This window comes from Ursus americanus, chromosome 12, assembly GCF_024610735.1.
Source record: "Ursus americanus isolate L20-20 chromosome 12, mUrsAme1.1.p, whole genome shotgun sequence".
Lineage (NCBI taxonomy): Eukaryota > Metazoa > Chordata > Mammalia > Carnivora > Ursidae > Ursus > Ursus americanus.
The window spans coordinates 69,843,958-69,868,792 of NC_142138.1; the positions used below are offsets into that span (position 1 = coordinate 69,843,958).

Sequence of the window (24,835 nt, forward strand, 5' to 3'; positions counted from 1 at the left end):
GACATCCAGGACAGTTTTCTAATCTACTCATCACCTCAGATCTCTCTCTCCCTGATTTCAGAAGGGTTTTCTCCTTCTCATTAAAATCATAAGAAAATTGTTTGGGACATGTTGAGGTGACAATTTTACTTTCACCAATTAAGAATAAAAATGATCATTTTCTCTCTAAACCAACATTTAGCCAGTGTTTCAGACGGTGTTGACCAGCAGAAGACCTACAGCAAAGTTAAATTTTATGTTGACTAGTCATTAAGGAAAAGAATACTGACTCAGATGTATTTACCAGTCAGTGGAATTGGGTCCTGCCTACTTTCTATCATTTTTCCAAGATAAGCTCTTTATAGTCCCACAACGCTGTTCTCTCAAACTGTTAGACTCATTTCTTATCATATCGGCATGTTGAAGGCTTCTGCCAATTTCATCTTGCTATTCTAATCTGCTGACTTACAATGCTATTCATTGGTGATTTTACTACATTAATGTGATAGCAGATAACAAGTTAGAGTTCCTGTTCTTTAAGTTAAATTAAAACAAAAAATAAAAACTATTTTTAGTTGCTGACTTCATCTGTAATTTATACTATGGTGTAACTAAGTCATTATAAAAATTTGTTCTTGCTGTGCTCCTTCATCATAGTTTTGGTAGAAGAAAACAGAAAAGTAGCCCAAAACAATGAAGTATCTTTAAGTATCAGAAAAGAATTGTTTTTTAATTGATGCTTTTGAGTGAACATTAGCTCCTTTTTGAAACTTGACCTTCAGAGATAGTGTTTTTGCTTTTCTTTTCCTATTCCTTGATTAGGCCTATATGAATGTTAGAATTCAGTGAATTCTATGTTTGAATCCTATCTTCTTAAGGGGACGATAGTTTTCTTTCAAAGCTCTTTACTCAGCCATTGTTTTTTTTTTCTTTTTTTAATAATTTTTATTTTGTTATTCAATACAGATTTCTTTTTTTTTTAAATGATTTTTTATTATATTATGTTAGTCACCATACAGTACATCCCCAGTCATTGTTATGTGAAATATACTTTTCTCTCTTAAAAGTCTCAAGGCTTATGGAAAATTTAATAAGAAAAGAGAAACCAGAAGTTCATGATGTAATTCATTCATATTTCCAACATATAAATACCACCATATAGGAGATACCTGCTGTGTAATTAGAAGTCTTTCAGATTGTTTTCTCCTCTTCTCTGGTTAGTACCCTGGAATCTCAACATAACATATGCCCCTGTCGGTCAAGTTGATGAGTCAAATAGCCATGAGTGAAATGTTCAAAATTAAGTCAGAGGATAACATGGGATCTAGGCAGACAAAAATGCCCTTCTTCTCCAAGGACTTACATAGCTGAAAATAACAAAGAACTCAGCTTGTACCTACATGTTTCCTTTCATGAGGAAATAGATTAGCCTAGCTGGAACACTGACCTGAGTCATGGGTTGGGTCCTAAGGGATCAAAAGTAAGCAATGTAATCTACTCAAAGTAATCCTGGATCAGATCTGGGCCACATCCTCAAGGGAGAGCTAAGAGTGAAGCCAGGGATCTCAATACCAGCACCAGATCTCAAGGAAGAGAAGTGAACTCTTAAATGGGAAAGAGCCAGGAGTCAAGATGTAAGTGAAAGTAGTTAGAAAGGGAGCAAGTAGGAAGGGTACAGGCTGATTGGGGCAGTCTTTGTCCCTGTACCAGTTTTGTGGTTTTATAATTACTTGAGAATCTCAAATTTGCCAAAAAATATAGAAATTGAGTAGATATAAGGTAAAAAGAGAGTGATCCCAAGGGCAGGAATTGAAACATTGTGCCTATAAAAAAAAAAAAAGGGCAACAGAGATCCCAGATGGATGTTTTAAATTTAGGCTAGTTGATTGAGAGACATAGGAAATAGGGTATTCTTACTTGATAATAATTTGTACTCCGAAATTTCTTCATATTGTGGTAGAAACTAGTGGCAAATTTGAACAGATACTCTAAATAGTCTGTATTCTGTGATTGCTCTGGAAAGGGAACTGCAAAAGAAAAAATGTAAGGAAATTCTTATGACTGCAGGGTTTAAATCTAAAGAAGAGAAATGTCTTCCCTTTTGATTCCTTAAAGATGATGCTAGTGAAATATTCACCCAGAAAAGCAACAGTAGAAATCCTACCCAGAGAACTTCCTACTTGAGAGCCACCCAGGAGTTTTCCCATGTCATCATAGTCCTCTTTGGTGTGAACAGAAGAGTTCTTAAACATTAGGCCTGGTTGTTGTGAAGTATTAAAAAGATAAGGTATGTGAAAGCGTCTTATAAGTTGTGAAGTTCCATTTCGATGTATGTCCTCAGAATCTAGTGCCCTCCAAGGCTCTTGCCAGTCTTTCAACCCAACCCATTTCTTTCTCTGATTTCCATATTCCTGTTAAGAGCATCTCCTCTTTTAGTCTCCCAAACTAAGGCTAACACTTACTGATTCTTTAGGGCCTTTTGCAAATGTCACCTTCTTCATGAAGTCTTTCTTGATTCCTCAGCAACCAGATGTACTTTTCTTCACTCTGTGTCCCCTTCTCCACATTGCGCTGATTCTCAGTTTCTGTTTCTTGTTTTGGTTTTTGCATACATAAGTTTCTGTTATAATACCACATATGTTTTCCTGAAAAACCTCCCATTCTGCAAAATCATGTACTAAAAATAAACAAGTATTATGGGAAAATAGGATTACAAGCAGGTCACTTAAAATCCACGTAACTAAAAAAATCTATATAACTTTGTAATCAAAGCCCTAATAAAAATAGTGACAATCCTAATAAAAAATATTAGCACAGTTCAATCTCCACAGGCATTTGCACCTAGAAATTTACTCAGTTCATCCTTTGAACCCTCCTCATTCCTGGGGCTCACATTTTATTCTTCAAGATGTAAGGTCAGAAAAACTTTTGCTTCTCATACAAACTAGTTTCACCAAAATGAAAAATACGATATGGGGATATCAGTCCGTTTTTGGCTGTCATTTTGTTTGCTTTTTAACTCAGAGAAATATCTTTGCATCCTTTTCACTTGCACTTGCCCTTTCCCCAGATAGCTTAATACAGTGGAAAATACAACAGTTCTTAAAGCTGCAAAACCAGCTACTCCTTGCAGAAAACTCTTGTGTAGGTTTTACATCCTTTTTTCTTAACATTGTGTCAAAGCTTCCTCAAGAGGAAGCTTGATCCTATTCCCTTCTTAATACTAACATGCTGGAAAAACTACATATATAAATCATTATACCTTCTGTGTTAAACTGACACCATTCCCATGTTTAGTGATTTCATAAAGTGCATTCAAGAAATGTGCTTTGTAGCAGAATAGGCTGTAATTGTTTTATTTCCCTTTACCTCCTTGTCTGTGAACTCACTGAGAACAGAAACTGTGTCTAATTCACCTTTGTATCCCCTCCAGTGCCTGGCATAGTGCCTTATGCTTTGAGGGGGATTACAAAGTAATTCTTGGCTTGAATTAATTTGTTCTGCTGCGTAATAAACATAAATATGTACTATGGGGAAGTTCTTTAATGTGAGGATTGACAAAACCTAATGATTTTGTCCAGCTTCCTTTGCTTTCAGTACCTGCCCTCTTAAGATCACAAGTGTTCATTTTCGAGATGATGTGCTTTACATACTCCTATCTCTAAAAGCCATGTGGAAACATACTGTTACATCTGATGCTGCTTGGAGATTAAGCCCAGTCCTCCTACATAAAATTCTACCAACTTGTCTCCGTTTCACTGGTCAGTCACTAACGCTAAGCAATAATTTTGCAAGTCAGTGGGTCAGTTCTGTTGTGTGCTGTGTTGATTGAAATGGTGGAAATAGTATATGTTCCTTGATTCAGCAAGGAAACTGCAACCTTTCCCAAATGAGACCATAGGCCATCTCATCAAAGGAAAGAAAGAAGGAACTATCTATGGTTAAATTCATTTTTGTCCTAAAGCAATTGCAATGGGAATTCTTTTTCCTTATTTAATTCTTGTCTTAGGCAAAGGCATTTAATTTTCTCTAGCTGAAACAATTGCTAAGCCTATAACCTGCACATTGCCATAGTAGTAATCTTAGTCATGAACTCAGATTCATCACTGCCATCCAATAATTATTAGACCTAAGATGTTATACATCACTCAGGTGAAGAGGGGATAAATACCAGCTCTTTCTTTTTTCAGAATGTGAAGAGGCTCCTGCAGAACCCGAAAGTGACAGAGTTTGACGCTGCCCGCCTGGTGATGCTTTATGCCTTACATTATGAGCGACACAGCAGCAATAGCCTGCCAGGACTAATGATGGACCTCAGGAATAAAGGCGTTTCTGAGAAATATCGAAAGGTAACCAAATTTGTATATTAATCCCACCAAACAGCTAGCAACTCTATTATTATATTCTTAGCTCTGATAAATGAGAAATTATACTGCTTTTACTTACAGAAGCATATAATTCTGTCCTCTCATGTCTTCATTTCCTTAATAAAGGTATTTTCTTATGAAATGAGTTTCCTGATCCCCAAGCAATAAGAGGTGGTTTCTCTTTTTTCCTAATAGCTCGTGTCTGCAGTGGTTGAATATGGTGGTAAACGGGTTAGAGGAAGTGACCTCTTCAGCCCTAAAGATGCTGTGGCTATTACCAAACAGTTCCTCAAAGGATTGAAGGTATGGCGTGTCCTCTATACTTTCCTAAGTGAGAAACAGTGGAAGCCCCTGTGGCTGAGAGTGAATAAGTAAGATCTTCAAAGTAACTTCAGCATTCCTGCTGATTTAGTACTATGTCAGGTAAAAGAAATAAAGCAGACATCCCCCCAAAAGCTTTTTCTTCAAACGCTTTCTGTATTGGAGCAGCATCAGCATTGGACCAAACAGCTGAACAGGGAATAACAGTATATTTCCAGGAAATACCCCAGAGTAAAACACGGACAGTTCTGTAAGTTATAGCTGTTTTACTCCATTTGTTTATCACTTAAGATTTGTTTGGTAGTTTTTCTTTGAAGGAAATTTAAGCAAACAACTGTAGATCTTTTAAAAAACACTATTTTCTTAAAATGGTAAAAAATAAAATTAGTTTTAATCTACAAACCTTTCTTATGTTTCCTGAAATGTTTCCATTTTCCTGAGTATTTCTAGACTCCTTTTCTACATGGTCTTTTCCTCTTATTTGCTCTATCATATAACATTTTCACAAAAGAATAAGAATCACTGAAAAGATGATAAAGGATTTAAGCAATTCCATTTTCAAAATTCTTTTATAATAGCTATAGCTAGGCTTAAATTACAAAGTATTTTTATGAGAGTAGAACATTTCTAATTGATGAAAAGAAATGTTTAAATTATTTAACCGTAAAATTCCCATTTGAATGTATCCCATGAAATCCCTGTTGAGTGCATGTCCTTTTCTGATGAGTATCATTAACTGTTACATTGCAAGTTTCCCAAAAATTTTACAAGAATCATCTTCCCCTTTCTTAGGGAGTAGAAAATGTGTATACTCAACATCAGCCTTTCGTACATGAGACCCTGGACCAGCTCATCAAAGGAAAGCTTAAGGAAAATGTGTACCCTTATCTAGGCCCCAGCACACTCAGAGACAGGTAAGATAACCAAGATATTAATAATAAAAACCAGAAACACTAAGAAAGTTGGAAACGTGGAGTGTTGTAAGAGACAGCAACTAAGATGATATTGCTCTACTCCTCCTTCCCCTGTTGTTTCAGTTCTGAGATTCTTTTGGTTTTACATGTGTCAGGGTTAGATATAAATTCATCTGCTAAGCCTGCAAGATTATTTCTTTTGGAATAAAGAAACAGGTGTTTTGAAGTATCCCAGATACTTGTATTCTGTCCTTTGGTATCAGATGAATTCGCTTATGCCATTTAAGGTTCAGTTCCATGGCATTTAACATTTGGAGTTTCAAACATTAAAGCCAAAAATAGATTTGCTTCTTGGTTGCCATCCAGAGCAGGTTGTTACTATTTTTGGTGAGTATTGGACTTTGCCAAATGTGGCCAGCATACAAACTGAGACCTAATTAACAGAGGCTATTTGTTACACAGAAGCAAAGGATAGCTTGCTTTGTGGGTATTAACCAAAGGAAGCAATTAATCATCATTTTAATCCGGTGGTCTATTAGTTTTAATAAAAACAAAACTCGTCCAGATCAACTTACGTAGACCAACCTGAAATTTTAAATATACACAAAGTCTACTTTGTTATAAATTATATTCTTGTATATTTTTAATGGGACCACATGTTATCAAAGAACCTAATATATGTAATGGAACCCTATCAGATAGATTGATGTGAGAATTGTTACTATTGGTAGAATTCTATTATTTCAGCTAATCATAACCTAAGAGTCTTGGAAGAATAGCGTTTTATAAATATAATAAACTTCTGAAAGGAAAAGATGACTCTTTATATGATAAAATGTATTTTTTTTCCATTTTGTTCCTTTAAAAACAAAAACAGAACAAAAAAGAAAGATCTTTTAAAAAATCCAAGGTTGAGAGGCAGAATATCTGGGGTTAAATTCAGATAGTACATTCATTCAGGTAAAATGTTGAAGGACGTTGGCATCAAGATTCAGAAATGTCAGGGGCGCCTGGGTGGCACAGCGGTTAAGCCTCTGCCTTCGGCTCGGGGCGTGATCCCGGCGTTGTGGGATCGAGCCCCACATCAGGCCCCTCTGCTGGGAGCCTGCTTCTTCCTCTCCCACTGCCTCTGCTTGTGTTCCCTCTCTCGCTGGCTGTTTAAATAAATAAAATCCTCAAAAAAAAAAAAAAAAAAAAGATTCAGAAATGTCAGCTAAGTGGAAAGAATGCAAACCAGCCTAAAGCTATTTACCTATCTTAGAGGCTTTTTGAAAAACAGTATAACTCTATTAAATGGCCTTCTAGTTAGTATGACAAAAGTAAAAATATTACTTTTTTATGAATTTCATATAAGAATTATCAAATAAGAAATTATCTGTTTTTTGCTAAAGAGACACCACAGACCACCAGAAAAGTATATTGTGTATGATTAGTTCATAACAGCAAACCTGTCACATTTGGGTGATTCATTTCTCAACAAAGCTCAAGATGATGCTTTTCCAACAAAATGCACATTTATCAGTTGTCAGCATCTGTTAGCATTTGTCACTATTACCTAAATATAAAAATAGTTAATAATTCAATTGCTCCATCTTTTTATATAACAAATATTTATTGCGTGTCTTCAATATGTCAAAAACTGTTGTAAATGCTGGGGAAGTGGAACAGGAAAGACAAGTTACCTGCCCATAAGGAACTTACATGAAGGAGACAGTAAGTCAGTAAACAAAGAATATAATTTAAATAAGATAAGTGCTATTAAGGAAACAAATAGGGTAATAAGCTACAAAGTAACTTTGTAGAGGTGAGGGGGGCTGCTTTAAATTGAGAGAACCTCTCTGAGGAAATGCTATTTAAGATGGGCTTTGAATTACAAGACAGCGCCAATCATATAACAATTAAGAGAAAAAGCATCCCAAGCAGAGGGAACACTGGAACAAAGGCCTTGAAGAGAGAACTTGGCAAGTTCGTGGAACAGAAAGAAACCCAGTGTGGCTGGGGCATAGTGACTAACGAGGAAATAAGTTGAAAAAATAAGTAGGGGCTGGATTACATAGGGTCATTTTCTTTTTTTTTAAGATTTTGTTTACTTATGTGAGAGAAAGAGAATGAGAGAGAGAGAACACAAAAGGGGAGAGGGTCAGAGGGAGAAGCAGACTCCCTGCTAAGCAGGGAGGCCAATGCGGACTCAGCCCTGGGACTCAGCGGGACTCCAGGATCATGAACCTGAGCCAAAGGCAGTCGCTTAACCAACTGAGCCACTTAGGTGCCCCTACATAGGGTCTTAAGAGGGGTTTTAAATTTTAAATGTCAGAGGACACCATTGAAGAGCTTAGCATGTGAGTGATATGAACTGAATTACATATTAAAGGATCACCTTCTAGGGAGAATTGATTTTTTATTTATTTATTTATTTTTGAGAATGGATTTTTGAAGGCAAAAATAGAAGCAGGGAGACTACTTAGGAGGTAGTTGTAATAGTCCAGGTAAGGAATGAAAGAGGTTTGGATAAGGAGGCTGGAAGAGAAAGAATCAATAGATTTATTTAATGGAGTCATCTACTCCACTAAAGAGGGTGTCTACTCTTACCCTCTTACCATGGGGTAAGAGAGAAGTCAAGAATGACTCTCAGGTTTTAGGGGTGGGGGGGCGGGACTCAAGTTGTTAAGTTGTAGATGCCTATTCTATAGATAACCAAGTAGAAATGTTAGAAAATAAATTGGGAGTCAACAAGATTTTGGTGATATTTAAAGCTATGGGAGATAAGATTTATAAGATCACTTAGGGAGAGAGCATAGAAAGAGAAAAGAAGAGCCCAGGACCGAGCATTGAGTGGACGACATGGAGACTGAGGAGGAGACAGAAAGGTAGAAGGAAAACCAGGAGAGCATAGTGTCGTAAAGACAAAGAAGCAAGTGATCACCTGAGTCTAGTCTTCTGAGGGGTAAAGGTGAAAACAGTGTAGGATCCATCAGATATGGCAACACAAAGGTCTTTGGTGAATTATCCCCCCGTTTCCATGAGATTGGAAACCAAATTAGGGTTATGGGATGTAACATAAAATAGAGATAACAAATGCATACAACACTTTTAAAGAAATTTTGCATGAAGGTGTCAGAGAAATGGGGTGATAGCTAGGAGAGAGTGTGTGCTCAAGGGAAAGAGATTCTAGAGCATATCTGATGAAATCGTAATCGAATGAGAATTTCCCTAAAAGAGAAAAGTCGAAAATGTAGAAGAGAAAGAGAAAGAACTGCACAAGTAGTCTGTGGGGATCCAGAGCATAAGCAGAGGAGTCTTTGATAGAAACAGAGGTGCTTTTTTCATTTTGACCATTTTGATGGTGAGAATATGGGACCATCTAGGCTGATGCTTCTATTTTCTCAGTAAAATACGCTGTCAAGTTATCGACCGAGGTAGTGGGTAAAAAGAGAAAACATTGTGAAACTGTCATCTTGCAGGCCAGAAATCAGATTTACTTGGGAAATGTAAGTAGGACTTCTAGCCAAATTGAGTGCGCATTAGAGTTTTATGATCATTAATTTAAAATAGAGGGGTGCCTGGGTGGCTCAGTTGGTTAAGCTACAGATTTCTGGTTTCAGCTCATGTCATGATCTCAGGGTCTTGATGTCAAGCCCCATGTGACTTGAGTGTGGACTCAGTGCGGAGTCTGCTTGTCCCTCTCCCTCTGCGCCTCCCCCCTCTCTTGCTCTCCTCCCCTGCTCTCAAATCAATCAATCAATAAAATCTTTAAAATAGAGCCCATGAGCCTAGTTGTGTGGTTTTCTCCAGCGACTTTTGGCTGTACTAGATTAAATGAGGATAAGGCTGGTAGCTAGACCCAACCAGGATTTGGGGAATTGAAAACAGAAGGAGGGTATCGGATGGTAAATAAAGTATTATTGAGTGAGTTGGCGGTCTTGATGAGGTCAAAGAATTACTATAGTACAAGTATTAGTGTAGGTGAATTAGAAGTTGAGGAGGTGGTTATTGGAGAAAGAGATCTTGAATTCAAGATTTCACACTGCAGGTACTTACAGTGCAAGAGTTTATGATATAATCATGGATATTGGTTATGAGGGATGGAAGAACAGATCATCCTAGGTGAGAAGACCAGGATGTGAGATGAGTAATCCACATTGATGTGAAAGTCACAGAAAATCCTGAAAGGAACAGCAGTGAAAAGGAGGACAGTAAACCAGAGCTGAAGTCTTCAGGGAATAAGAGAGTGACCAGGAAAGGAGGTCAGGAGAAAACAGTGCAACCGCATCATGAGTTTCTAACGTAATGGAGACATTGAAGAAGGCAGAGAAGTTGGTTACAAAACGACGGGAGGGGCCACAGAAGATACCTTCGCCACCTTCTGGCCCTGCTTAATAGCAGGTAGACTGCAGAGGCCTTCAGAAGACCTACTGAACAATTCTGCTTCTAAAAGTTTGCTGTCTGGATATATTGTGCAAGTACACAAAGACTTGCATAAACAAGGATAGTTACCAAAACATTATTTGTAACAGTTAAAAAAAAAAAAAAACAGAAACAAGCTAAATATCCATCGATAGAGAACTGGTTACCTAAATTACAGTATAGTGCTATGCATTCTTTAAAAATGGCATAACTCTTCATGGGGTGATATAAAAACCTTCTAAGATATATTGGACAGAAGAGCAAAATGCTGTGTCCCTTTTGTGTAAAAAAAAAACTATCTAAGCATAAATATTATTATATACACCTGTGTATGTAAACAAGTCTCAACTCTACATATACACATAGTATGTATATAATATATATGCAAGCACACATAGGTTTATGTATACTGTAAATATTTCCAAAAGAATAAATTGTTAATAGTGGTTACCTCTGTATATTGAGATAGTAATCAATTGTATACATATCTGTCTTTCTCATTAGATACTGATATTGTATTAAGTATCATAATCTTGAAGTAAGAACTATGTTTTATTAGTATTTGGGCTTTTCACAATATTTAACACAGTGCTTTACAAATAGGTGTTCAATAGGTGTCAAATTTCTCGTGTAGGCATCTATAACAGTTGATATGACAAGATTTACAGTTGGAAAATTTAAACTAGGGAATAAATTTGGTTGGTTACCAGCAAATTCAGATTTTTACAGTTTGCCAGTAACGCTCTCCAATATTTTGGCTCTACACCCACTTGGCCTCACTCTCAGTTCTAGCTACTCTATTGGATCATCACGTTGAGAAGAGTCATTGATTTTAGTCATCTTTATGATAATTTAAGTCTCATCATGATAGAATTCCTTGGTTTTGTTGTTATTCGGAAGTATCAAAGCAGATGTGGCAAGAATACGACTTTGAAATCAGGAACGCCTGTAGAATTGTTTTAGCCCTTAGCTATTAAATATGCGGTTAACCTGTTTGGCAGTATAGCCATATCTACAAATTGAGTTTTGCTCTTTCTTCTGCAGATGGGACTCCCACATATCCTATTTAGCAGGCTCATTTTTCTTTCTCACTCCAGAATTGCTCCTTGTCCCTCATGAAAACAAGCAACTTAAATATTTGGTGAGAAAATGGAGCTATCTGGTCATGCATTCCACAGTCAATTCAGAAAGGAAGCACTTTTTCACGTTTACACACATTTAGTGGAATCTTGTTGCAGCAGTTCATTTTGTTTCTATAAAGGCAGCAGTCCTTTTCCATTGGCCTTTTTTCCTACAGTGAATGCTCGTAAGATCTTTATTATCTCTAAGAACTCAAAAGTTTAAATTTTAGCCATAAGCGTAATGGTCCACAAAGTAGAAAAAATATTGCCTCTTAAAAGCTTAAGTTTTTCTGCTTAGTTTTTTCATGTATGGAAGTAAAGATTTCCAGAGATTCTATATGTGAAAAATGTTTATTTTTCTAATGAAATAAGGTGTAAATTGGTTGAGTTCTCAAGGTGTCCTTGTATATCTATATGCGGCATGAACTGGCTGCTGTTTTCTATCTAGTGTTTGCTGCCTGCATTAATTAATGCTTTCGGTTGCTATAGTGAATTACAGAGCACCGGAAGATATGTACAAAGAATTGAACTTGTGTATTCCACTTAGCTTCAATCATCATATAAAACTGATTTGTTGTGTATTTTGCCATTGGCCTCATCAGAACATCTACTTTTAAAATTCACCAAGGAAAGGAAAGAAAAGGAAAAATGTCAGGGTTGGGTTTTCCCCCCCATCGATGTTCCTCCTTACGCCAGCTTGAATAAGTAGTAGGAGGTTCAGGAAAACATTTATTAATGTTTTCATAACCAAACGTGACATAGTCATCTTTGTTAGGTACACAATTCAGTCAAGCTGTAAGAGTCTATCCCAGTATCTAAGGTTTGTCCTTATATTAATATAACCTACACCCACAGTTAGCATCTGCGACATTTTCTTCCCTCTCCAGGAATACAGAAATACTCTGGCACCCTGAAATTGTCAGACTAAAGGATAGAGTTCTTCTGTTCTTCTAGGAGCCTGCATGAGTTTCTTGCTTCCCAGTTCTTGCCTCTCTTTTCCACAAGAGACAGACGTACTCTTGAGGCAGATGATGGGCGGGGGGGTGGGGGGGGTGGGGGGCAGCTATAGAGAAGCAACATCTCTTTTCTTGTTTGTCTGCTCAGCTGCTTTTTAAATTGACTTACTAGATCAGGAGCTCAAAAATGTTACTGTCTGGTTCCTCTCATCAGTCACTGTACCCCTGCAAGGGAGAAACTTCCTTCCCTTCTTCCTAATGAAATAATCTATGCAGTTCATGAGTATTTACTCAAGATAAACTGCATAATGAGTGTCAGCCTAGGGTTGGCCCTCAACATAAAGAATATTACATATGGAATCTCACTGTAAAAAAAAAACAACTCATTTTCTGAGAATAGAATTTCATTTCAGCTTTGAGGATTTTATTACTTCCGAACTTTTTTTTTATTTTTAACTTTTATTACTTCTGCTTTTTTTTTTTTTCCCTGTTTCCACCTAGGCTGACACCCAGATAGTTACACCATAGACCAAACAATTGGTAGAATGTCTTCTGTCTCCTCAATGTCACATTCTTGCAACACTGGATTTTTTTTCTCCACAGAATTCATTCTTCATATCCTTTAATGATTATTAAACCAGTTGTGACTGTATTTGAGAAGCCATTATTATCTCAGCTCATTGGTACTTCTAGAACCAACATAGTAGGAAGAATTAAAAATTCACATTCTTTGAAATTTGGTGTTGAAAAGAAATTGTATATATCCATGAGGGTAATACTATGATAAAGGTTACAGAGACTCGTGTCAGTATTTAAAATTATAGCCAACTGTAGCTTAGTTGATCCCCTTATGAAATATATCCCTGAAGAGTCTGACGAGAACTGAACTTGAGTTTTAGCTGTTCATATTCCCTATCCCCTTCTGTAGAAAGATTAGTCAGAGCTGAAACAATACCTCTCAGCTGGAGAAGAAGAAGAGAACCGGTATTTTGCCTGAATATTCAGTCCCTAAGTAATTAAGATTTCATGATATTTGGTAGAAAAATATTACTATCATAATCATGCAACATTTCCTAAGCAAATGACGTTTCTCAGCAAGAGAAAGCTGGCCAGTAACTGGAGGTAAGGACTTGAAGGAAAAAAACCTTGATGGTGTAGAGAATTTTAGTGATTCAGGTAATGCTTTCCTGTAAATTACAAAGAACCTCTTTCCCTGCAGCCTAAAGCACTAGATTAATATTGGATTAATAACTTAGCCTTAAGGCTGGTATCTACACACAAATTATAGATTAGTGCCACTACAAATTCATTGTTTCTAAACTCACTTGGGCCTTCCCAGTTAAAGTTTTATGCACCCTTAGTTCTTTCTCTTTGTCTTTCTCCACATCGGCTTTGAATATTTTCCATTCTGTTCAAATCACCTAACCCACCCCAGCCCACAGCAGTGTTTCCTAGAGGAAAAAAAATTAAATCTGTTAGACATTAACTCCCTCAGTGTCTAGCCCCCATATTTATAAGCTTATTTACATATACCTACCTTAATGTCCTTCCTCCATTCTTAAGGAAATACATCCTTTTTTCCCCACTTAGAGCTGATTATTCCATCTGCACTCTAGTTTTGGACTCCTACCATCTGTTCTGAAGCCTTCCTGTATGGATTATTTGCTTGCTCCCTCTCTCTCCCTGCCTCCTACATTTTCAGCTTCTCCTCATCTAACTACTTTCCCACAGACTACAAAAGCATACTTAGGTTTCTCCTATTAAGCAAGCAATATAAAGCCCTTGAACGTGGGTTCTCCTCTAACCTGTCTTTTTTCTTTCATAGTCAAGCTTCCTGGATGAGGTCACTGTCTTCTCCATGCACCCTGGCTTCTGACTCCACTATAATACACTAAGACCTTTTCTTACAAATTCATATACAACAGCATGCACAGTGGTCTCTTTCAGTCCTCACCTTATTTACCCCCACTGTTCATTTCACACTGTTAACCATTCTGTTCTTCTTGAAAGTCGCTTCACTAGAACCCTTCTGGTTCTCCTACCTTTCTGACAATTTCCTTCTCAGTTGCCTTTGCCGGCTATCCATCTTGCTTGTCCTGTAGTTGTTAAGGACTCTCCAAAGCTGTCTTTCAATTCTCTTCTTATTCTAAATGGTCTCCCTAGGTAAGTCGAACTCATCTATTCCCATGGCTTCAGCAGCCATATTCAGGGAAGTCATTGGGCCTAAATGTCAGATGGATGTTTAGTGGACATCTCTGCTGGGATGTTCCACAGGCATCTCCAACACATGTTTTTGTCTTACTTTTGGTAAATCAGTCTTGCTTTTTTTCTCAAACCTAGACCGCTACACCTAGTCACCAAAACCAGAAAATTGAAAGTTATCCTCATCCTCCATATTTAATCATTGACCAAATACTGAAGAGTCCTCTTTTTTTTTTTTTTTCTCTCCTATATCCAGTTCCTCCTCTCTACTCCTGGTATTTCTTTAGTCCCATTTTTCATCATATCTTTCTAGAAGTCTTACAGTGACCTTTTGTTCTCCAGCTTTTCCCACCTGCATCCCCCAATTCATTCTCACACAGCTTCCAGAATTGTCCTTCAAAAAAGCAAATTTGAGGGGCGCCTGGGTGGCACAGTGGTTAAGCGTCTGCCTTCGGCTCAGGGCGTGGTCCCGGCATTATGGGATCGAGCCCCACATCAGGCTCCTCTGCTGGGAGCCTGCCTTCTTCCTCTCCCACTCCCCCTGCTTGTGTTCCCTCTCTTGCTGGCTGTCTCTATCTCTGTCAAATAAATAAATAAAATCTTAAAAAAAAAAAAAGCAAATTTGATCCTGGTAACCTGTTAAAACCCTTCAGTGACTCCCCCATGACGTATAAGACGCAAGGCCTTCCATGGTCTGGCCACTGCTTATTTCTCTCTCTCTTTCTCTATGTCTCTAATTTATCTGCTTCATTCCAGAGGAGTTAGGATGACTCCAAAGTTTTTATCCTAAGCAACTGAAAAGATAGACTGGCCATCAACTAAGATGGGGAAACTTATAGGTGAAACAAGCTTGGGGGAGATTAGGAATTTGAACATTTGAGTTGAGAAATTTATTAAACATCCAAGTAGAAGTGTCTAGTAGATAGATATTTAAGCCTGGCATTTAGGAGACAGGCCTGTCCGGACTAGAGATAGAGATTTGGGTGTCATCAGCAGAGAGATGTATTTAAAACCGTACAAGTTGGGTGTGATCATCTAGGGATGATCAATAAGTTTAAAAGAACTTTCTACAATGATGGGAATGTGCTCAATCTGTGCTATCTTATAAGGTAGTCATTAGCCACATGCGATTATTGAGCACTTGAAATGTGGCTAGTTCTACTGAGGAACTGCATATTTTATTTTATTTTATTTTAATTAATTTAAATTTAAATAACCATATGTGGCTAATGGTAACTACATTGGGCAAAGTTGATCTAGAGAGTGATTGTAGATGAAGAAGAAAGAAAGACCAGTGACTCCACCATTAAGATGTCAGGGAGATGAGGTGAAGCCATCAAGGAACACTGAAAAAGAGCAACTAATGAAGTAAGAAAACCAAGAATGTGATGTCTTGGAAACCAAGTGAAGAAAGTATATTGAGAGGGGCTCCTGGGTGGTTCAGTTGTTAAACATCTGCCTTCGGCTCAGGGCATGATCCCAGGGTCCTGGGATCGAGCCCCGCATCGGGCTCCTCCACTGGGAGGCTGCTTCTACCTCTCACACTCCCCCTGCTTGTGTTCCCTCTCTCGCTGCCTGTCTCTCTCTCTGTCAAATAAATAAATGAAACCTAGAAAGAAAAGAAGAAAGAAAGAAAGAAAGAAAGAAAGAAAGAAAGAAAGAAAGAAAGAAAGAAAGAAAAAGAAAGAAAGAAAGAAAGAAAGAAAGAAAGAAAGAAAGAAAGAAAGAAAGAATATCGAGGAGGAACAAGTGATCAACTTAATCAACTTAGAAGGACCAAAAGCCTTGATAATACATGATGCTGAAAGGATGTGGAGAAATAGGCACTTTCCTGAGTTGCTGGTGGAATGACATCTGTGGAGCAACTTGGTGATATCTACCAAAATTTAAAATCCACACTAGATCCAAGATAAGGGCAAGAAGCAGAACAGTGCACGTAAAATGCTTTTATTTGTGTGTGTGTGTATGTGCTATACGTTTATATACATATATGCGTAGTGTGTGTGTATGTGAATATGTATATATGCATATATTTACCTATATATACACACAGATAATGTCTCCGAAAGGACACATAAGAAGCAAGTAGCAGTGTTTGCCTCTGCATTGAAACTGAGGTGCAAGAGCACTGTGCTGGAAAGGAAACTCACTTTTTTTATAGTATACCCTTTTGTATTTTAATTATATGCAAACATCTAGTCAAAAATAGAATATTTTAAAGTAATAGGGGCGTCTGGGTGGCTCAGTCACTTAAATGTCTGCCTTCAGCTCAGGTCATGATCCCAGGATCCTGGGATCGAGCCCTGCATTGGGCTCCCTGCTCAGTGGGGTGCCTGCTTCTCCCTCTGCCTCTGCCACTCCCCCTGCTTGTGTTCTCTCTCTTGTTCACTCTCTCTCAAATAAATAAATAAAATCTTTTTAAAAAAATAAAATAGCAGAAATGACTATAGAATATATAACAGTAGGTAACTCCTGAAGCATTGTAGTGCTAAATACATTGTTTCAGGTGAGTAGTCTTAAATGCTTATTTTGTCTTAAAAAAGTAAGTTGTGGGTTGCCTGGGTGCTTGGTCGGTTGGGCATCCAACTCTTGATTTTGGCTCAGGTCATGATCTCAGGGTTGTGGGATCGAGCTCCATGTTGGGCTCCATGCTGAGCATGGAGCCTGCTTGGGATTCTCTCTCTCCCTCCTCCCCCTGCCCCTGCTCATGATCTGTCTCTCTCTCAAAAAAAAGTAAGTTTAGTGTTTAAAGGCATGATTTTAAGTTCCAGACATTTCACACAGACGTGCCGTGATTAACTCTCTACCTAATTAATTATAAAATAACTACCTTTTCATCATTGGGAGCCTTTTATTGGGTATCTCTGCAATTCAGAGATTTATCTGAATAGTTTTAATTTTGGCCATAATATCTGATTCTGTTTCCATGAAGTGCTATAAGAATAAATACTCTCTCAGTTAATTCCTTTAAGGTGTTTTAGAAAGAGACAAAGAGAAAGGAAATGTAGGGGGGGGGCTCCATGATTTATACATAAGCCCTTATGATTGAAGAGGGGTCTATTTAATTTTGTGCTGTAACCTCCAAAATGGATGCTTCTACTTGATGTGGTTTTAAATAATGTCCAATAAGTCATTTAACAAAATTACTTGCTTGCTTAGATTAAGCAATTTTATCTTCTTTTGATGGCATGAGAAAAGAAAAACAAGACAAACTTTAACAGTTTTGAAATGATATGGTCTCCTTCTTGTCGATAGCTATAGAAGGGGCCAATAGGAGGCCCTCACTTTTGTTATGAAGCCATTTTGATAAAGACTGGCACACAGTAAAGCTACACAGTGCTACCCGAATGAGGCAAGTGACTGAGCTGATGTGTCAGTATGTCCAGTATCAAAACTATACTCAAGAGTTTTTTGTTTTCACAGGGGGTTTTTTTCTTGGTTTATCAAAGGATTTGAGAACAAAGATTTTAAGAAGACGTGGAGTTCCCAGACGTACCAGTATTTTATGTGTCCCATTCTCTTTTTACACTCAAAATACTAAATGTTTCTAGTTTCCATCTTACGGGAACATCCTAATAGTACTGGTACTTTCCAGAATACTTTGAAGTCCTTGGACAGAGGCCATTGTAATGACACTGTACTAAGTATTTGACAGAGGGCTTATATACGAAAGGAGTTGTGTAGTACAAGTATAAATCACTGCTATATTGATATCATGGCACAGTGAAGGACTCTGCGGCCTCTTGAATATAAAAGAATATTTCTACATTTGGTTCCAGCAAACACTATTGTGCTATTCTGAAATCCACAGCACAGAAATTATAAGACATCCGCTCATAAACAGAAAGCAAATCACTATTCAGCATTTCCTGCTCTGTTTCCTGCCAATTTCAGATAATTAAAACTTTTTTAAGCCTTTTATTCTATTCTGCTTTAATTCTGCTTCCTTCACCAAAAATGAAAGATTTAGAAATTAAAACTGTGCATATAATAGTAACACCAAATCTTTGCCTTTTTCCCCTCTTACCTATGATGTTAACTTTCTTCACTATTGCAGACCTCAGGATATCATCGTGTTTATAATTGGAGGAGCCACCTATGAAGAGGCTCTAACAGTTTATAACCTGAACCGTACCACTCCTGGAGTGAGGATTGTCCTAGGAGGAACCACAGTGCATAACACGAAAAGGTAAGAGAGAACGTTCAGTCCTACGACCCTGTTCCCTTTCCTAGAGAATAAAGCTTAAATTTATAAAGCTGACTAAACTGCTGGTAGACCAAATGCATCAGTTCATAGTGTAATAGAGATGAAGGATCTAACTCCATTAGTTTCATAAATCACCCAGTTTGGGTCAAAGACCTGAAAAGTAAGGACCAGCCTGTACCATTAACAATTGATATTTCCTGCGTTCAAAGGAGGAATCTTATAGCCACAGACTGGCACTTTGAAAATACTGAAACATAATGGTATTGAATTCTGTGAGTTTTTCTCTTTTTGTTGATTAATTACATTCATTCAATAAGTATTTAGTAAGAAGAATACAAAGATGAATAAGGTAAAGATCCTACCTCAAGGAAGTCATTGTCTATTAGGAAAGGTAGAACATAAAAAATAACAAAATAAGTGCCTAGAGAGACAGACTAAAGAGCCATGGATTATCAGAGTGACTAAGAAAAATTAGCAAATGTTTCATGGAGAAGATAGTGCATAAGCTGAACCTTGGGTAGAAAATGGACATGAGGGAGAGAACGTACTAGGCAGAGTTAACCACATGAGCAAGTTATGGAAGCTGTAGGCAACAGGCATAGAAAAAGAACAGCAAATAGTCAACCAGCTGGAATGTGCATAATTAGTGAGAAGGTTGACTGAATGCCGGAATTGTGAAAGGCTTTGAATTCCAGGCCGAGGAATTTTTACTTTCTTGTATAGAAAATGAAGAATCATTGAAAGTTATTTCAGCAGTAAAATTACAAGAGGGTCACAGTATTTTAGGAAAATTAATTTGGAAACTAAGGGTAGGAAAGACGGGAGGAGGAGACTGGAGAAGCATGGCATGATAGTTGAACTTAATGATTAGAGACCCTGAGAGATCCATGCTGAGACATGTACATACACATGGATATACTGGGAGTCATTAGTGGTGTTTGTGTACTTTTTCCCTTTGTATTATTATTTGGCTTTTTAACATAACTTTTCCCCTTTATTATCGAAGTAATACACATTTATTCTGAATTCTTTTAATTCAGAAAATATAAAGAGAAAGAAAAAAAGCTCCCATAATCTCACCACTGTTAAAATTTGATCTTTTCAGTTCTTTTTTTTTCTAAACATTTATGTGAGTATATCAGCAGAAAAGGGATCTCTTCTACATTCTGTTTTATGACCTGAATTTTGTAGTCTATGATGTAAATATAAGCATCTTTTAGTGTTAAATATATAATCATTCATTCATTAAACAAATATTAATTAAAAGTAAGATTACCTGGGTTTGAATCCTGACTTTCCCTCTTACTGTTCATGAATTTAGGCAAATTACTTAAACTCTTTGTCAGTTTCCAAAGCTTACTGGCCATTTATATATTTCTTTTTGAATTGCCAGTTCATATTCTTTGCCCATTTTGCAATTGGGGTATTCCTTTTTTTTTCCAGTAATTTTTATTAATTATATAATTAAGGATATCGACCATTTGTTACATAATTTTGCAAATCGTTTTCCTTGTTTGATGTTTTTGTTTTATATTATTCACAGTATTTTGTTGTATAAAAGTTTTATTTTTTTATATTTTATTTTTTTACTTTTATGTAGTCAAAACTACCATTGATTTCTGCCTTTGGTATCATGTTTAGTCCTTTCCCAGCCAAAATTATATAAATACTAACCTGTATTTTTTCCATCATTTTTAGGACTTGCATTTAAAGTTATAACTTTATAATCTATCAAGGTTTTATTTTGTAGTAAACTGTGTGGTAGTTTCCTTTTATGATTTATGGAGCTATTACATATACTTACATACTTCATTACATACAGAGAAGCGTATAAATGATAAGCAGACCACTCAATGAAATATGACAAAGTAAATGTAACTGTGTAACCACCACCCAAATCAAGTAGTAGAATGTTACCAGCACCTCCAGAAGTCTCCCTTATGCCTCATGTCCCCTCCTTGTCACAGCTCCCGCAAAGTAATCACTATTATGATTTCTATCACCATGAATTAGTTTTACTTGCTCTTAAAGGATGCTTGTTGGATGAATGAAGAAACAGGTTAAAAGTAATCTATTTCTTGCTTTTCACAAATAATACAAGGATCTTGGAAGAATCCTGTGAAGGATCTCTAATCAGCTTCTTCCCAACTGACAAGCTATCATTGTCCAGCATTTTGGTTCCATCTTGTTTTTATAATCTCCAAATTAATCATCATCATTATTTTCAATTATCATTATTTGTTTAGATTTACCCATGTATTTGCCCTTTTCTCCTCCCCCCATTTCTTCACCCTGGTCCTTCTTTCTGATCCAGTCTTCTTCTTACTAAAAACATCCTTTAGTAGTTCTTTCAGCTTCTCATCCACTTGATTTTTTTTTTCTAAAAATATCTTAGTTTATTAAGTTTAGAAATCCAGGTTGATAATTTATTCTCAGCACTTAAAAGTCAAAAGACAATGGAATATTATTTTTAATTCTTGCTGTTAAGAAGTCTACTCTCATATAATTGTTTCTGGGGTTGTAGGCAATATATTCTTCTCTGATTCTTTTTAAGATTATCTTTTTGTCTTTTGTGTTCTTGTTTCAGTATTGTGTATCTAAATGTGGATTTATTTTTATTCATGCTACTTGGTACAAAAATTCATGTTTGGCATAATTACTGGAAATTTTCCAGTCATTATTTCTTTGAATATTGCTGCTTTTCTGTTTCCTCTGTTCTCCCCTTTTGTAACTCCTATGATATATGTGTTAGGCCTTCATCTGTTCTTCGTGTCTCTTAACCTCTCATTTATATTATCCATCTGTATCTGTGCTGCCTTCTATGTAATTTTTTCAGATCAATATTCCAGTTCAATAATTCTGTCTTCATCTGTGTTCAATTTGTCCATTTCAGTTTTTAACTTCAAAGGTTATGTTTTAATGCCTAAAAGTTCATTTTGCTTCTTTTTCAAGTTTGCCTGATGTTTTTGTTAATTTCTTCTTTCCTCATGTTTTCAAATCCTTCATTTTTCTTTAATCACATTAGTTCTATAACCCCATATACTTTCCAGTTCTTGAGCAATTAAATAATCTTTTATATAAAAGTAAGAATGTGAGGCAGCTTTGCAAAAGCTTTAGACTAGATTCTTCCAACTAGCCAGCTTTGGTATTTCTTTGTCTGACCTAACAGTATGCTAAGCAGTACACTGAATTATGTTTGAACCAATAGCCTTAGCAATAGAAGGTTTGATAAAATCTTGGACAGGATTGTTCGCTGGCCCTAACCAATGAAACTTTTTGAGAAGGAGGGAGTTAGTATGGTAATTGCCAACCTGGAAAAAATTTAGTTAATGTTTGCAGTACATCAATGATCCAAAATCAGATGTTTATCATTTATATTTATAAAGATATAACCTCTAGCTAATAAGTAAACAGTGAAACTTATCACTATCAGTAAAAAAAAAAAAAAAAAAAAATAGCGGTGCCTGGGTGGCTCAGTCAGTTAAGCATCTGCCTTCAGCTCAGGTCATGATCTCAGGGTCCTGGGATCAAGCCCCACATCAGGCTCCCTGCTCAGCGGGGAGCCTGCTTCTCCCTCTGCCGCTCCCCCTGGTTGTGTGTTCTCTCTCTCTCTCTCTCAAATAAATAAATAAATAAAATCTTTTAAAAAAATAATAATGGAACTTGTATTTCAGGGATCAGTTATTGTGAAGGCTTAAGTAATAGAAAGCAACTTAGCTTCAGTTTTTAGCGGAAAGGTTCCATTTGCATGATGAATGTGGGCTACCATGGGTATTACTAGCATATTGAGTAAGATCGCAACTCTTAATATATTTTGAAATCTTAGACTCTTGGTAAGTGGAAAGGTTAATAATTTTTTTAAATCAGTTTTATAACTGGATATAGTGGGGCTACTGTGAGCTAGCAAAGAACCTTATTTGGAGGAGAGAAAGTTTAATAATTTGTTTCTGTGAATTGTTAGGGTTTAATTTTTGTGCAGGAGGCTTATTGCACAATTCCCTATGTAATATGTGGGTTATTCCTTACAGAGAAGTCCAAAGGAATAAGTTGACACATAGCATTGACCCCAAGAGCTGTACAGCACAGAAGCTTTATTTTAAGAGACTGGTGATCAGGAAACAGTATACTTTTCGATGTGCATGATGAGTGTCCTCCTTTAATACTTGGAATCATGTGAAATGCGATATGGGCTGCCCCACAAGGATATGGATTAGTGGGGATATTGGATTTCCCAATAAACAGGAAAAAAAAAATCATCTTGTCGGTGGGAGTGTGATGTGCTGATACAGAAACTACTATCCCTCCAGAGTGAGAAGTGCCTGTTGCAGGATATTTCTGGGATACAGGTCACTTGATTTCCCTGATTTCTCAAGTAAAACTTGAGATCACTACAGGTTTATTCTGCAGTCAGATCCCAGCACCACCACTTACTAGTTTATTATTTGGGACAAGATACTTAATGTAATAGCAGATAGGTCAAAATTGGTCTCTTGCATCGTAGAAAATTACATGTACCCTTACCTCTCATGTAGCAATTTGAATAACCTTCATCCTGGGATACCTTCTATTTCTAAAATACATCAAGATTGTGGGTGCCTGGTTGGCTCAATTGGTAGAGCATTCAACTCTTGATCTTGGGGTCATACATTTAGCCCCACGGTGGGTGTAGAGTTTACTTTTTAAAAAGTTTTTTACTAAATAAAATATATCAAGATTACTTTACTGCGTATTGAAACAAAATCTTATTTGTAGACAAAAAATAAAGAACAGGAAGCAGTTCTTTCCTCTCTCCCTTGTATGTTTCCAGAAATTAATTTAATTTTTGGTGAGAATGGGGCCTGTGTATAAGTAAGCTTCATCTTAAGCCAAAAGGTATCTGAAGATGCCCGTTAGGTTTCAAAAGAAGATATGCATTAGCTGAATCTGAAATTCAACTTGCCATTCAGTTATTTGAATTTAAACTACTCTTTCTTAACTACCTTCTTTTTTTAAATTGAGGTATACTAGTTTCAGGTATAATAATTTGATATTTATATATATTGCAAAATGATCACCACACTAAGTCTGGTTATCATCCATCACCACATATAGTTACAAACATTTTTTCTTGTGATGGGAACCTTTAAGGTTTACTCTCTTAGCAACTTTCAAATATACAATGACTATTATTAACTATAGTTGCCAGGCTTTATGTTATATCTCCATGACTTATTTATTTTATAAATGGAAGTTTGCACCTTCCGACTCCCTTCGCCTATTTCACCCACCCCTTGAGACCTGCTGCCTCTGGCAAGTACCAGTCTGTTCTCTGTATCTCTGAGCTTGGTTTGGTTTTGTTTCGTTTTGCTTTGTTTTAAAGTCTATGTGTAAGTGAGATCATACAATATTTGTCTTTCTCTGACTGATTATTTCACTTAACATAATGCCCTCAAGGTCCATCTGTGTTTTTAGAAATGTCAGGACTCCATCCTTTTTTACGGCTGAATATTATTTCATCATATGTATGTATGTATATACATGTTCTTTATCCGTCCATCTGTTGATGGATCCTTAGGATGTTTCCTTATCTTAGCTATTGAAAATAATCCTTCAATGAACATAGGGGTGTGTATATCTTTTTGAACTAGTATTTTTGTTTTCTTTGGATAAATACCCAGAAGTCAAATTGCTGGATCATATGGTAGTTCTATTTTGAATTTTTTTGAGGAACCTCCATGCTCTTTTCCATAGTGACTGCACCAATTTACATTCCCTCAGCAGTGCACAAGAATTCCCTCTTCTCCACATCCTTGCCAACACTTGTTATTTCCTGTCTTTTTGGTAATAGCCATTCTAACAGGTGTGAGCAATAGCTCGTCCTGGTTTAATCTGCATTTCCCTGATGACTACTGATGTTGAACATCTTTTCACCTACCTGTTGGTTTCCTGTATGTCTTTTTTGGAAACTTGTCTGTTCAAATCCTCTGCCTATTTTTTCATCGGATTGTTTGGGGTTTTTTTGCTATTGAGTTATATGAATTCTTTATGTATTTTGGATATTAACCCCTTATTGGATATATGATTTGACAAGTATTTTCTCCCATCCAGTAGGTTTTTCATTTTGTTGATTATTTCCTTTGCTGTGCAGAAGCTTTTTTAGCTTGATGTAGCCCTACTTGGTTTTTTGTTGTTATTGTTGTTGTTGTTGTTGCCTTTGCTTTTGGTATTAAATCCAAAAAATTATCACCAAGACCAGATGTCAAGGAGCTTACTGCTTATGCTTTCTTTTAGGAGTTTTATGGCTTCAGATCTTACATTCAAGTCTTTAATCCATTTTGAGTTTATTTGTGTGTATAAGATAATGGTCTAGTTTCATCCTTTTGCA

At 36.7% G+C, this 24,835-nt stretch overlaps 1 protein-coding gene across 3 annotated transcripts in view; it reads left to right on the plus strand.

The window, feature by feature from the left end:
• VPS45 (vacuolar protein sorting 45 homolog) overlaps positions 1 to 24,835 on the plus strand; it is a 65,675-nt gene that overhangs the window by 18,786 nt on the left and 22,054 nt on the right. For all 3 annotated transcript variants that reach the window (XM_087866239.1, XM_045777116.2, XM_045777115.2), the window contains exons 11-14: positions 4,170 to 4,328; positions 4,542 to 4,649; positions 5,460 to 5,581; positions 18,322 to 18,453. In XM_087866239.1, the coding sequence (XP_087722365.1) occupies positions 4,170 to 4,328; positions 4,542 to 4,649; positions 5,460 to 5,581; positions 18,322 to 18,453 (521 nt within the window). The remainder of the gene's footprint in view (positions 1 to 4,169; positions 4,329 to 4,541; positions 4,650 to 5,459; positions 5,582 to 18,321; positions 18,454 to 24,835) is intronic.